Consider the following 15,299-nt stretch of genomic DNA (forward strand, 5'->3'; position numbering starts at 1 on the left):
AATTTTTTTTGTATTTTTAGTAGAGATGGGGTTTCACCGTGTCGGCCTGGATGGTCTCAATCTCCTGACCTCGTGATCCACCCGTCTCGGCTTCCCAAAGTGCTGGGATTACAGGTGTGAGCCACCGTGCCCGGCCCCATGCACAGGCTTCTGTATGCTCTGTACCTCCCTTGAGCAAGAGGCTGAAATCCGGAGGACCAGACAGAAGCTTCCAAGAGTCTCCCTGTGGAGTCATACAAGACTGACTTAATTTCTCCAGCAATGAGTTGTGACAACACGTGCAAAGTGTTTTGTACTGGGAAAGCTCATTAGAGACTCAGTGCCCAAAGATTTTTAGTGGGGACTGGTCACATAGGTACTCTCTACCTAGCACATATCAGAATCCTAGACTCTGAGGGAATGCAGGTGTTCCACATAAACCACATTGTTTCTACAAACAGTTTAGGCACAATGAACCACTCCTGTTTTTTGTTTTTTGAGAGAGTCTTGCTCTGCCACCCAGGCTGGAGTACAGTGGCACAGTCTCTGCTCACTGCAACCTCCGCCTCCCGGGTTCAAACAATTCTCCTGCCTCAGCCTCCTGAATAGCTGGGATTACAGGACACCGCAACGATGCCCAGCTAATTTTCGTATTTTTAGTAGAAATGGGGTTTCACCATGTTGGTCAGGCTGGTCTCGAACCCCTGACCTCAAGTGATCCACCCGCCTCGGCCTCCCAAAGTGCTGGGATTACAGGCATGAGCCACCACGCCCAGTCACAATGAACCACTCATATCAGTGTAGCGAACTGTTTACTAGCCAAATTTCCAGATGCTAGTCAAGGGCTAACCTTGCAATCAGATCTTTCTAAGGATAGTAGTCTCAGTCTCTTCTGTACAAAGACATTTTAGAGAAAGTCATTCTCCAAAGACATTTAAGAGAAAGTCATTCTCTCTTTTTTTTTTTTTTTTTTTTTTGAGTAAAAGTTTTTCTCTCCCCCCCAGGCTGGAGTGCAGTGTCGCGATCTTGGCCGCTACAACCTCCGCCTCCTGGGTTCATGCAATTCTCCTGCCTCAGCCTACCAAGTAGCTGGGATTACAGGCGCCTGCCACTACACCCAGCTAATTTTTGTATTTTTGGTAGAGACAGGTTTCGCCATGTTGGCCAGTCTGGTCTCAAACTCCTAACTGCAAGTGATCTTTGTTTTTTATGACGTTGATATCTTGATGAGTTCTTTAGTTGGGGTTTGACTAATAGCTTCTCATTATTCGATTCAGGTTATGAATTTTTGGCAGAAATACCACAGAAGTGATTTGTGTCTTTCTCAGTGCATTACATGGGAAAGTACATAATACCAATTTGTCCCTGTCCTGGTGATGCTAAAGGTGACTTGGTTAAGGTAGTGTTCTCCATTCTGAAGTTACCCTAATCCTTGTTGTAATTAAAAAGTAAGCCTGGGCAACATAGTGAGATCTTGTCTCTACAAAAAATTTAAAAATTAGCCCTCTGGGCCTGGTGTGGTGGCTCACGCCTGTAATTCCAGCACTTTGGGAGGCTGAGGCGGGCCGATCACCTGAGGTCAGGTCAGGGGTTCAAGATCAGCCTGACAAACATGGTGAAACCCTGTCTCTACTCAAAATACAAAAAATTAGCTGGGCATGGTGGCAGGCGCCTGTAATCCCAGCTACTCAGGAGGCTGAGGCAGGAGAATCGCTTGAACCCACCACACCCGTCACCACGCCCGGCTAATTTTTTTTGTAAGAGACGGGGTTTCACCGTGTTGGCCAGGATGGTCTCAATCTCCTGACCTCGTGATCCGCCCGCCTTGGCCTCCCAAAGTGCTGGGATTACAGGCGTGAGCCACCGCACCCGGCCCAAATAGTTATTTGCTAATTCCATCATTCCTTGTACATTTATTAGTTGGCATTCCTCTGTGAGAAAGAGTTTTCCCTTTGCCTCCATTTATTTATTTAGATCACTTTGGACTCCTGGATTCTTTTTTAATTCAAATTCTTTCAATGTATGGTAAAATAAGATGTTCCAGGCTAATACTGTACTTTCCTTGTCCCAACCCTGCAATCAGCCATTTGTCTAAAGGGCTGTGGTTCCTGTTAGTGGAAAATGGTAATTAGGCAAGAGAAATCAATTACAGCCAGTGTGACTGATTGGAAAACAATAAAGAAAGATATCCATATTTTCAGATGATATCATTTTGTACCTGGTAAACCCTAGAGAATCAATGATAAAACACTCTAACAATAAAATTATTCAGTAAAATGGAAGGATATAAAATTAACGTAGAGAAATCAATCAATAGCTTTTGTATATATCAACGATAACCAGTGAGAGGATATAAAGACGCATAGTGGCTCACACGTGTAGTCCCAGCTACTTGGGAAATTGAAGTGGGAGGATCGCTTGAGCCCAGGAGTTCACAGCTGTAGTGTGCGATGATCACGCCTATAAATAGCCACTGCAGTCCAGCTGGGGCAACATAGTGAGATCCCGCCTCTACCAAAAAAAAAAAAAAAGATAATGATAGAGGAAACCTCGTTTACAATAGCATCAAAGGAAATAATGAGGAAGAAATATAACAAGAAATGTGAAAAAAATCTGTGTGTGGAACACTTTAAAATGCATCTGTCAAAACCCATTGATCTTTATGGTACAAAAAAAGTTTGTTAATGTGTGCAAAATTTAAAAAACCAGGAGGTCAGGGGATCCAGTATGGAATGGAGACTGTGACAACATAATTTTCATATTACAAATGTAGGCAAGGGCCAGGCATGGTGGCTCATGCCTGTAATCCCAGCACTTTGGGAGGCCGAGGTGGGCAGATCCCTTGCGGCCAGGAGTTTGAGACCAACCTGGCCAACATGGTAAAACCTGTATATACCAAAAATGCAAAAATTAGACGGGCATGGTGGCACGTGCCCATAATCCCAGCAACTTGGGAGGCTGAGGTAGGAGAATCGCTAGAACCTGGGAGGCAGAGGTTGCAGTGAGCCAAGATCGGGCCACTGAACTCCAGAGCGAGACTCTGTCTCAAACACACACACACACACAGTAGGCCTGGTGTGGTGGCTCACACCTGAAATCCTAGCACTTTGGAAGGCAGATAGATGTGGGTGGATCACTTGAGCCCAGGAGTTTGAGACCAGCCTGGGCAACACAGTAAGACTTGGTTTCTACAAAAATTTTTTTAAAAATTTAGCTGGGTATGGTAGCCTGTGCCTGTAGTCCCAGCTACTCGGGAGGCTGAGGTAGGCAGATTGGTTGACCCCAGAAGGTCGAGGCTGAAGTGAGCCGAGATTGCACCACTGCACTCCAGTCTGGATGACAGAGGGAGACCCTGTCTCAAAAAAAAAAAAGAAAGAAAGAAAGAAAAGAAAAAGGCTGTGCATGATCTTAGCTCACTTCTTTAATCCCAGTACTTTGGGAGGCCGAGGCGGGTGGATCACCTGAGGTCAGGAGTTCGAGACCAGGCTGGCCAACATGGTGAAACCCCGTTTCTACTAAAAATACAAACATGGTGGTGAGTGCCTCTAATCCCAACTACTCGGGAGGAGGAGTTCGCTCCTCAGGAGAATCGCTTGAACCTGGGACGCAGAGGTTGCGGTGAGCCAAGATTGCGCCATTGCACTCCAGCCTGGGCGACGAGCAAAACTCTGTCCACCCTGGCCCAAAAATGTTGTTAATATTCCTAATATACAAAGAGGCCGGGTGCGGTTGCACACACCTGTAACCCCGGCACTTTGAGAGGTGGAGGTGGGAGGATAACTTGAGGTCAGGAGTTTGAGTTTGAGACCAACCTGGCCAACATGGTGAAACCCCGTCTCTACTAAAAATACAAGAATTAGCTGGTGGGTGCCTGTAATTCCAACTACTTGGGAGGCTGAGGCAGGAGAATCTCTTGAACCCGGGAGGCAGAGATTGCAGTGAGCTGAGTTTGCACCACTGCACTCCAACCTATGCGGCAGAGGGAGACTCCGTCTCAAAAGAAAAATAATAATTAAATTTAAAAAATAAAATAAGAACAGATATTAAAATGGTTCTTGGTGGCATATGCCTGTAGTCCCAGCTACTTGGGGGGCTGAGGTGGGAGAATTGCTTGAGCCCAGGAAGTCAAGGCAGCAGTGAGCCCTGATTGTGCCACTACACTCCCATGTGGGCAATAGAGCAAGACTCTGTCTTAAAATAAAATAAAATAAAATAAAATAAAATAAAATAAAATAAAATAAAATAAGTTCGGGCGCAGTGGCTCACGCCTGTAATCCCAGCACTTTGGGAGGCCGAGGCAGGTGGATCGCCTGAGGTCAGGAGTTCAAGACCAGCCTGACCAACGTGGTAAAACCCTGCCTCTACTAAAAATACAAAAATTAGTCGGGCATGGATGGCAGCACCTGTAATCCCAGCTACTCGGGAGGCTGAGGTAGGAGAATTGCTTGAACCTGGGAGGCAGAGGGTGCAGTGAGCTGAGATCGCACCAATGCACTCCAGCCTAGGCAACAAGAGCAAACTCCGTCTCAAAAAAATAAATAAATAAAAATAAAAAATAAAATAAAATGAACCTTAAACATATGACAAGGTCGTGAATCTCACTCATAATAAGAGAAACACAAAACTACACTTAAGAGAACGGATAAACAAACTGTGGTATAGTCATACTATGAATTTTGTTTTGTTTTGTTTTGTTTTTGAGACCGAGTTTTCCCCTCTATCGCTAAGGCTGGAGTGCAGTGGCACGATCTCGGCTCACTGCACCCTCCACCTCCCGGGTTCAAGAGATTCTCATGCCTCAGCCTCCTGAGTAGCTGGGATTACAGTTGTGTACCACCACTCCTGGCTAATTTTTGTATTTTTAGTAGAGACGTGGTTTCACCATGGTGGCCAGGCTGGTTTTGAACTCCTGACCTCGGCGATCCACCTGCCTCGGCCTCCAAAAGTGCTGGGATTACAGGCGTTAGCCACTGAGCCCGCCCGGCCCATACTATGGAATTTTACTCATCAATAAAAAGAAAAAAAATGCTTATACACAAAACAACTTGGATGAATCTCAAAAAGATTATGGTGAGTGAAAGAAGCCAGACAGAAAAGGATACATCCTGTCTCATTCTATTTGCATGAAACTCTGCAAGAGAAATGTAATCCAGTAACAGAAAGCCAGTCATTGGTTACCTGGGGTAGGGGGTGGGGTTTGGGATAGGGTACAAAGGAATCAATATTCCCTATCTTGCTTGTGATGGTGGTTACAAGGTTGTATATATTAGACAAAGCTCACTAAATTGTACCCTTAAAATGGGTGCATCTATATATATAGACAGATCAATAGTGTTATCTTTCAATAAAGTTAATTAAATCAAGAAAGGAAACAAAGAGCCCTGGTTGGAAATACTTTTCTTTTTCTTTTTTTTTTTTTTTTTTTTTGAGACGGAGTCTCGCTCTGTCGCCCGGGCTGGAGTGCAGTGGCTGGATCTCGGCTCACTGCAAGCTCCGCCTCCCGGGTTTACGCCATTCTCCTGCCTCAGCCTCCCAGGTAGCTGGGACTACAGGCGCCCGCCACCTCGCCCGGCTAGTTTTTTGTATTTTTTAGTAGAGACGGGGTTTCACCGTGTTAGCCAGGATGGTCTCGATCTCCTTACCCCCGGGTCCGGCCCGTCTCGGCCTCCCAAAGTGCTGGGATTACAGGCTTGAGCCACCGCGCCCGGCCTTTTTTTTTTTTTTTTTTTCTTGGAGACATTGTCTATCCCCTAGGCTGGAGTGTAGTGGTGCGATCTCGGCTCACCGCACCCTCCGCCTGGCGGGTTCAAGCGATTCTCGTGCCTCAGCCTTCTGAGTAGCTGGGATTACAAGCGCCCACCACCACTCCCGGCCAATTTTTGTACTTTTAGTAGAGACAAGGTTTCGCCATGTTGGCCAGGTTGGTCTCCAACTCCTGACCTCAAGTGAACCGCCCGCCTTGGCTTCCAAAGTGTTGAGATTACAGGTGTGAGCCACCGCGCCCGGCCCTGGCTGGCAATATTTTTCCATAGCAAGGAAATCATTAACTTCCATGAAATAAGAAGAAGGCCGGGCGCCGTGTAATCCCAGCACTTTGGGAGGCCGAGGCGGGCGGATCACCTGAGGTCGGGAGTTCGAGACCAGCCTGACCAATATGGAGAAACCCCATCTCTACTAAAATAAAAAAAAACAAACAAAACAAAATTAGCTGGGCGTAGTGGCGGGCGCCTGTAATCCCAGCTACTCGGGAGGCTGAGGCAGGAGAATCGCTTGAACCCGCCAGGCGGAGGTTGCGGTGATCGGAGATCGTGCCATTGCACTCCAGCCTGGGCAACAAGGGTGAAACTCCGTCTCAAAAAAAAAAAAGAAAGAAAAAAAAAAGAAAAGAAAAGAAGAAGAAAAAAACTACACTGAGATACCATTTCTTACTCTCAGATCGGTGAGGGTTATAGTGCATTCTAATACTTAATTGAATGAGCCCGGTGTTTCTCCACCCTGGTTTGTTTTTGTTTTTATTTTCTTTTAATGTGGCTTTTTCGTTTGATTCATCGTCACTCTTTCCCCCCGCTATTTTTAATTTATTGGTGGCTAAGTCCTTTACCTAACGTGACGTGCAGCATCATGATAATAAAATCAGTGTCAAACCTTAAAAAAAAAAAAAAAAAAAAAAGGCCAAAGGCTTTACAAGAGGTGGGATTCCCCTTTGGGGTCTCCCGAAGGAGGGCGGGAACAAGACCAGAGCGAAGCTTCCGCTTTCATTTCTATGGTTATTAAGTTACCCATTCTCATTAAAGGAGTATTGCGGAAGGGTGATTTTCTGTCGGCAAAGACTTCCCTAGCGACGAGTCCACCCATGAAACGGGGATGTAATAATGTCGTATCACAATGGATGGCCTAAAAGAGCGCAAAAGCCAATCAGATGACTTACATTCTAGTAGAACGTTATATTATAGTTCACCTGACCAGTCGGTTTCGATCTCTTCTCTGCGTCTTCAAAATGCTGCCCTCCGGAATTAGGTTCTACCCCCTCCATTCCTGGCCAGTGGTTTGGTCCGACCTTAATACTGACAGGAGGCGCGAGCTGCGTTTGCGCAGAAAGCTGGCGGGGGGGTGGGGGGAGGAACATGGCGCAAGCTCTGTCTGAGGAGGAGTTTCAGCGGATGCAGGTGCAGCTCGCGGTGGGAAAGACCACCCGGCTAGGCGACCGGGGGCGGGGTAGAGAGAGGTCGTGCCATCAGCTCTGAGAAGGGGTTGGTTGGGATGGACCCTGAGTTTATGGGGTGGGTCTGGAGAAGGGAAACTGAGGCTCGGAGTGGTGAGATTATTGGATTCCGAGATACTCTGCGGCTTTGAAGGTTCAACTCTGTTAGCATTGTGGGCGGGGGAGAGCGCCCTTAAGTAGGCGGTACCTTACTCAGACCTGGAGGGGATGAGACTTTTGGGCCCGTGCAGGGGACACCGTCGGCGGGTGATGATAATGGGCTTTAAGGGAAGGAGATCCTGAGAAGGCGAAACCATTTTGTCTGGAGAGGAAGGAAGCGGGTGTTGGGTCGTTTGCGTCATGGTGGTGGGAGCCCTTGAGAGGGCAGAACCATTAGCGGGTGGCAGGTGGTAAGTTTTGGGGAGATACCACTGTGCCCGGGGATTGGGGAAAGACCCCAGATGTTGTCATTGTTCCTGGGAGGTGGAGATCTGTGCCATTGGTAGTTGGTAGTGCATCCTAAGAGGGGGCGGCACTGGGGTGAAGAAGGCCATGAATGGGTAATAACATTAATCCCACTAATTGGGGGGAGGACCAGAGGAGGTAAAGTGATACCTTGAACTACAAGGAGGGAAGATCACTGGGCTTTGGGGAGGTACTACCACTTGATTCTTTTGGGGGGACTCTGAGATTCAATGAAAGGCCATAGCATTGTACTATGAATGGGCCCTTGTTGAGAGGGTTCCTCACTGGGGGGCTCTGAACAGGGTCCAGCATGGGGAGGGGAGGAACTCTGAGGGAGGACAGGTAATCCAATTGGTCCTTGAATGAGGGAAACCAACTGTCCCTGTGTGAGGGACACTGAGAATGGAAGGGCAAGTTGATTAACCCATGAATGGGGAAGGCCACTGTCATCTGAAGGGGATTCTAAGTGAGTAAGCGTCATCCAACTGGCCTACCCAAGGCCTTGTAGAGGCCTACCCTGAAGGGTGTAGGGCCATTCCCATTGGATCATGACTGGGGAGATCTTGGGAGTGGGAATACCCTTGAATGAGGAACACTGATCCCACTGGGCCATGAATGAGAGAGAACTACTGGGCTTTGTTGGGGGGCAAGTCTCAGGGGGTACAAAGGGTATTCCAATTGGACCAGGACTTGGAGAGACAGATCACTGGGTCCTGGGGAGGACAGGAGCAGGAAAGATTCTGTGAAGGCCAAGCCCTCTCACTTTGAGCAGACTACCAGAGAATAGCAAGTGGAGGCTGGTGGCGTGGGAGGGAGGGAAAAGTCCTGGTGGGGGAAGGAACCGGCCTTGCTGGGTAGAACCAGCCTCAGGGTCCTACAGGGCTGGTAGAGAGGAGGATGCTTAATTCTTTTTTTTTTTTTTTTTTGAGACAGAGTCTGTCTCTGTTACCCAGGCTGGAGTATGCAGTGGCACAATCTCAGCTCACTGCAACCTCCACTTCCCGGGTTCAAGCAATTCTCTTATCTCAGCTTCCCTAGTAGCTGGAATTACAGGTGCGTACCACCATGCCCCGCTGATTTTTGTATTTTTAGCAGAGATGAGGTTTCACCATGTTGGCCAGGCTGGTCTTGAACTCCTGACCTCAAGTGATCTGCCCACCTCGGCCTCTGAAAGTGTTTGGATTACAGGTGTGAGCCACTGCGCCTGGCACTTTCCCTTAATTCTTTTTTTTGAGACAGAGTCTCACTGTGTCACCCAAGTTGGAGTGCAGTGGTGCAATCTCGGCTCACTGCAACCTCTGCCTCCCGGGTTCAAGTGATTCTCCTGCCTCACCCTCCCGAGTAGCTGGGACTACAAGTGTGCACCACCACACCTGGCTAATTTTTTATATTTTTAGTAGAGATGGGGTTTCACCATATTGGCCAGGCTGGTTTTGAACTCGTTACCTCGTGATTCACCCACCTTGACCTCCCAAAGTGCTGGGATTACAGGTGTGAGCCACTGCACCTGGCCCTCCCTTAATTATTGAAGGCGGCGTGGATGTATTTTGAGAGACTTGGAGGTGGGGGGACCCTGGAAAGCCCACCTGTGAAAGTTGGGCAGAATACTTGACCCTCTTCCCTTAGGAAAGAGGGAGGAAGACAGGCCCCTACTCCCTGCTTTCAGGGGCCCCCAGGTCTGGTCAGAAAGATGGACAACACCCCTGACAGTGTGTGTTCAGTGTGTGGAGAGGTCAGCCAGGATGAGGAGGAGGAACTTTATCCTGTGGGCATGGAGAGCCAGGGAACTCACATAAGCAAGACCCTGACTGGGGCAGTGCTCTAGGGTGGCCTGAGTGCAGCATGGATTGTAGTGTGAGATGGAGGGGCGAGGCTGGCTGGGGTTATAAGTGGAGCTGGGAAAGGTGAGCCAGGGTCTGAGGGCCTGGAAGCTCACTTTGGGTGTAGCACATACAGGTCTTAAGGAGTAGCTACAGAGGAACATGGAGGGCATAAGGTCTGTGGGGCTTACGGGCTTGGTTCCCTCATGGTAGGTGTAGGGACACTTTTCTGACCAAGTCTTTTCCCTTCCTGCCTCCCCCAAAGGCTCAGCTCCTGGAACTCCGGACAAATAACTACCAGCTTTCAGATGAACTACGCAAGAATGGTGTTGGTGAGCCAAGAGGGCCTTGTTAGATGGGGGTGGCTTTGAGGCATGGTGTCTGAGGTTTTCCCTCAGAGGCCTGGCAGGAAGGCCTTTCAGTTTCTTGCCACTGACTGAAGCTGAGTTTCCCTGCTTTCCTGACACCAGAACTCACCAGTCTTCGACAGAAGGTCGCCTACTTGGATAAGGAGTTCAGCAAAGCTCAGAAGGTACCTCCCTCCACCCATCCATCCACCTATCCATCCACCTACCCATCCACCCTTGCCTCTACCTATCTCACTCATTCATCCCTCCAGTGAGCACCTGAATGCTGAGTGAACCAGACTGAATGTTGCATGCTGTTTTCATGTAGTCATTTAGAAGATTCTCATGGAATTCTCTTTAGTTGGCTAATTTTACCTAATCCTGCTTAATGTATTGATTAATTTTAATTTACTTTTAATTCATTTCTAATTTCAGTTACTCATTCTCATTCACTGACTTTTAATTAAATATTCAAATCTGTCAGTAAATCTACCTTGAATCTGCCTCCCATCCTCCACTCACACTCCTGCCTTGTTCTCCTACTTCCCATCTCTGTCCTGGTCCAGTTGGGAAAATGAGAGCAAACCCAACTCTCAGATCCTCTAAAGATGAGATAGAATATAACCTAATGTAGCCCCTCAAGACATTCAAGGTTCTCCTTTGTCACTGCTCTGTCCCCATATCTAGCCATACCTAGCACAATGTTGATACATAATATGTGCTCAATAAATATTTGTTGGATGAATGAATACAGTATGCAGAAAAGCCAGCAGTCAGGAAGTTGCACTGCTCTTTGGTAGGATGCTGATTCCCCTAAGCTGGCAATGCTCTTGGATGCCCAGCAGGGGAGCGACAGTTTCCACACTGCATGGGAAGGACAACAGAGACATGTATGGACAGATGTAGCAATGAAGCCACAATTTCTGAGCCTAGAGATCCAGCCTGTAAATGGTTAAATACCAGGGCACCTCCCTACCTCCCCCACCCCCCACCAGCCTCAAGAGCTTCCAAGAAAGGATGATTTGTGTGTGCTGGGGCCCCAGGGCAAGATTTGCATTCATTCACTCACTCACACCTTTGGGCTCCAAATTGTCACACATGTTCTGTGGTTGAAGATGCTCCCATCCCGCAACCCCCATCATCATTGTCCTCCCAAAACGCTTGGCACAGTTGTCTCCATATCCTAGTAAGGCAGTCCACCTCTGTTCACTTTAGCTCTCTTCCCACCCACCCCCACTTTAGGCACTGAGCAAGAGCAAGAAAGCTCAGGTAAGGGGATCTCTTGTGGGTGAGTGTGACTGGGAGACTGTCTTGGTGGGCTATTTCTGTATGCTGAGATTTACTTGTGCTGGCCTTTCTTTCTCTGTGTGCCCTTACGTCTGCTACTACCTCACTGCCATGTGTTGCTGTATCTGTCCTTGTTTCCCTATTTGTCTCTAACTCTGTGTTTCTTTCCTTCTCTCTCTTTCCATCCTTTTCCCTGAGTCTCTTTCTGTCTCTGTCTCTGTCTTCCTTTTCCTATCTCTCTGACTCATTTCTCTTCCCAATCTTCTCTTTGTCTCTCCCCCTCTTGTTCCTGTCTCTGTGATTTCTCTTTTTTTCTGCTTTCTCTCTCTGACTCTTTGTTTCTTCCCCACCTTTCCTCTCTCTTCCTAACTCGTTTCTTTTCCTGACCCTTCCTTCTCTTCTCCCTGTTCTGTTCTCTCCCTGTTGATTTCTGTTTGTTCCTCTCTCCATCTTTTTCACTCTCTCCCTCCCAATCCCTCTCCCCTTTTCTATCTCTCCCCCTTTCCCCATCTCTACCTCCTCTCTCCCCTATCATTATCTTCCTGTCTTTTCTTCTGCTGTCTTCCTCCCTGTATTCCCTTGTCTCTACCTTCCCATGTCTTTATCTCCCTTTCCCTGTCTCTCATTTTATCCCTCCCTGTGTCTCTTTCTCCTATATCACCTCATTCTCTGTACCCTATGTCCTCTCCCACCCATGTCATTTTCTCTCTCTCTCTGTTTCTTTGCCCTCCCTCCCTATCCTTCCTGCCCTTGCTGGAGTCCTGGCCCTTGTCTGCCACTGCAGGAAGTCGAGGTATTGCTGAGTGAAAATGAGATGCTGCAGGCAAAGCTGCACAGCCAGGAGGAGGACTTCCGTTTGCAGAACAGCACGCTAATGGCCGAGTTCAGCAAGGTGCTGGTGCCTGGGATAGTCAAAGGGGAAATGAGGGGTAGGGGCCATCTGGGCTGAAACCTAACAGCAGCAGAGAGTGATTGGATAGGGTCTGGCTCTGGAGCACTGTCCGTGGTGCTGAAACAGGTCCTGGATTGCTGCTGGGGGGCAGTAATTTGACAGATGGGGCCACTAACTCTGCTGGGATTAGAAAGCTTTGAGTCCTGAGGTCAGCTGGTTCCTGGCCGTCACTCCTTTTATTTGAGCTTCAAGTCTCCATGTGTATAATGTCGGGTTGATGCTATGGTACTCCAAGGTGTTGGGGGGTTTTAGGCAGAGTTCTTATGCTTAATATAGGATGGAAAAGTGTTTGAGCTTCTTCCCTTTTCTTTCTTCTCTTCATCTGACATGATCCTGGGGTTCTACCTCTTCCAGATAATTCATCCTGGAGCTACTAATTCTATCTCTCCATTGATTTTAGTGTCCTGTCTGTTTCTAAATCTACTGGGCAGTTAGAGACATTGTCTTTTGTTCCCTCATCTATCTTCTGTATCCACAGTTAATAATTGTCTATGTTTTTAGTGTGTTTTAAGGAAAAAAGTCTCATGGCAGCAAATTTTTTTGAGATGGAGTTTCACTCTTGTTGTCCAGGCTGGAGTGCAATGGCGAGGTCTCAGCTCACTGCAACCTTTGCCTCCTGGGTTCAAGCGATTCTCCTGCCTCAGCCTCCTGGGTAGTTGGGATTACAGGCATACACCACCATGCCTGGCTAATTTTGTATTTTTAGTAGAGATGGGGTTTCTCCATGTTGGTCAGGCTGGTCTTGAACTCCCAACCTCAAGTGATCCACCCGCCTTGGCCTCCCAAAGTGCTGGGATTAAAGGCATGAGCCACCGTGCCTGGCCCAAAAATGGTATTTCTAAGGCTCCATCTGAGAATATAGTGCCTGTGACCTTAAAAAAACAAAACTGAGGGCCGGGCGCGGTGGCTCAAGCCTGTAATCCCAGCACTTTGGGAGGCCGAGACGGGCGGATCACGAGGTCAGGAGATCGAGACCATCCTGGCTAACCAGGTGAAACCCCGTCTCTACTAAAAATACAAAAAACTAGCCGGGTGACCTGGCGGGCGCCTGTAGTCCCAGCTACTCGGGAGGCTGAGGCAGGAGAATGGCGTGAACCCGGGAGTCGAAGCTTGCAGTGAGCTGAGATCCGGCCACTGCACTCCAGCCTGGGTGGCAGAGCAAGACTCCATCTCAAAAACAAAACAAAACAAAACAAAAAAACAAAACTGAAAATAACCTTTAAGCAGATACAATACCAGGAGAGGCAATTAAGCAAGTAGTAGTTACCAGCAGGGACTCTGTAACCAGAAGGCCTAGATTAAAATCTTGGCTCTACCTTTTACTAACTGTAACTTTGAGGAAGTTACTTAACTTGCCTGGTTCTTGGTTCCCAAATGTTTAAGATGGAAGTCATGATGATAACAGTACCTGCCTCCTCACAGGGCTTTTGTGAGGATTAAATGAATAAATGTATGTAAATCACTTAGAACAGAGCCTTGCACATAGTATCAGCTATGGAAGCATTAGCTATAATATTATCCTTCTATTAACTCATCTTCCCTCTAAAATATTTGACTTTTTAACAGTTTTGTGTCCGGGCATGGTGGCTCACGCCTGTAATCCCAGCACTTTGGGAGGCCAAGGCGGGCAGATCACGAGGTCAGGAGATTGAGACCATCCTGGCTAATGTGGTAAAACCCCGTCTCTACTAAAAATACAAAAAATTAGCCGGGTGTGGTGGCATGCGCCTGTAGTCCCAGCTACTCGGGAGGCTGAGGCAGGAGAATCGCTTGAACGCAGGAGGTGGAGGTTGTAGTGAGCCGAGATTGCACCACTGCATTCCAGCCTGGGCAACAGAGCAAGACTCTGTCTCAATTTAAAAAAAAAAAAAAGTTTTATATCCACCCTGTGCCCCTGCTTTGCCTTAGTCTCTACCACTTCTCATCTGCTGTTTCTACAGCCACCTCCCTGGTGTCTTCACTTCTAGTTTCTTCTACTTAGTTCATACCACAGAGGCTGTTCTGACCTGCAGATCTTACGACATCACTCCTTTACATAATACATTCCAGTGCCCCCGGTCCTGTCCCTAGTTCAGAGGCCCTGGTATTCACATAACTGCTGGCTTCACCGACTGACTCCTCACTGCTTCCTGCCTCCAGCCTCCATGGTATCATGATTCTTGCAGAGTGAGGCAGGGGCAGACATTCTTCCATAAATCCAGCTTGTTTCCCAGCATCTGCCCTGATCCAGCACTGGGCCAGTTGCAGAGACTTCCTACATAGTCCCTTTCCTCCTCCAATTCCTCCCAGGAACTGGAAGTGCTCACAGAGAGAGCTACGTTAAACCTGCCACTACCCCTTATTCACCAAGACATTGCTCAATTGTTCCTTCAACAAATAGTTACTGAGTACCCACCACATGCTCTATGTTCTGGAAATACAGTTGTAAGCAGCACAGAATGATCTTCACTCTTAGCTTACATTCTGGGGGTGGGATGGGGAGAAAGATGATAACAGTAAACAAATAATGCTAGTAGTGATAGCTGACATTTGTGTGGTGCTTACTGTGTGCCAAGTCCTGTTTGAAGTACTCTACATTATTCACTCATTTAATCTTTGAAATAAGCCTATGAGATATTAGTATCCCTATTTGACAGATGAGGAAAACTGAGTTCCAGGGAGATTAAGTAATTTGTCACACAGCTAGTAAATGGCAGAGTAGAAATTCACATTCAAGCAGTCTGGTTTCAGAATCTGTGCTTGTTACAAAAGAAAATTGTGATTAGTACTAGGTAAGAAAGAAATGAACAGTGCTGTGACAGAGAGTACTGGAATTTTCTCTGTTGAGGGATACCACTTTAAAGGTGACATCTGAGCAGAGCACTGAAGGATGCAAAGAAGCCAGTTATGTGAATAACTGGATGAAAGGATTGGTGTTCTGGGTAGAAAATATTGCAGGCCGGCTCGGTGCGGTGGCTCACGCCTGTAATCCCAGCACTTTGGGAGGCCGAGGTAGGCGGATCACCTGAGGTTAGGAGTTCGAGACCAGCCTGGCCAATATGGCAAAACCCCATCTCTACTAAGAATACAAAAATTAGCTGGGCATGGTGGTGCATGCCTGTAGTCCCAGCTACTCAGGAGGCTGAGGTGGGAGAATCGGTTGAACCTGGATGGCAGAGGTTGCAGTGAGCCAAAATCGTGCCACTGTACTCCAGCCTAGGTGACGGAGCGAGACTCCATCTCAAAAAAAAAAAAAAAAAAGAAAAAGA

The 15,299-nt window shown here is 47.7% G+C and overlaps 1 protein-coding gene across 1 annotated transcript; it reads left to right on the plus strand.

The window, feature by feature from the left end:
- Positions 1-7,074: 7,074 nt before the first annotated feature.
- GRIPAP1 (GRIP1 associated protein 1) lies at positions 7,075-12,656 on the plus strand. Its single transcript, XM_023201959.2, has 5 exons — positions 7,075-7,145; positions 9,731-9,797; positions 9,936-9,997; positions 11,055-11,081; positions 11,884-12,656. Exons 1-5 carry the CDS (start codon positions 7,104-7,106, stop codon positions 12,046-12,048), a joined length of 363 nt encoding a protein of 120 aa, XP_023057727.1. The 5' UTR covers positions 7,075-7,103; the 3' UTR covers positions 12,049-12,656.
- Positions 12,657-15,299: the final 2,643 nt, after the last annotated feature.

Source organism: Piliocolobus tephrosceles, chromosome 12 (assembly GCF_002776525.5).
Source record: "Piliocolobus tephrosceles isolate RC106 chromosome 12, ASM277652v3, whole genome shotgun sequence".
In the NCBI taxonomy this organism is placed as follows: Eukaryota; Metazoa; Chordata; class Mammalia; order Primates; family Cercopithecidae; genus Piliocolobus; species Piliocolobus tephrosceles.

Bases quoted from the DNA above. Each gene is read 5' to 3' on its own strand.
- GRIPAP1 (XM_023201959.2), top strand. From the start codon at position 7,104: ATGGCGCAAGCTCTGTCTGAGGAGGAGTTTCAGCGGATGCAG. The intron at 9,798-9,935 runs GTGAGCCAAGAG...TCCTGACACCAG, and splicing joins ACTACGCAAGAATGGTGTTG to AACTCACCAGTCTTCGACAG. The intron at 11,082-11,883 runs GTAAGGGGATCT...CTGCCACTGCAG, and splicing joins GCAAGAGCAAGAAAGCTCAG to GAAGTCGAGGTATTGCTGAG.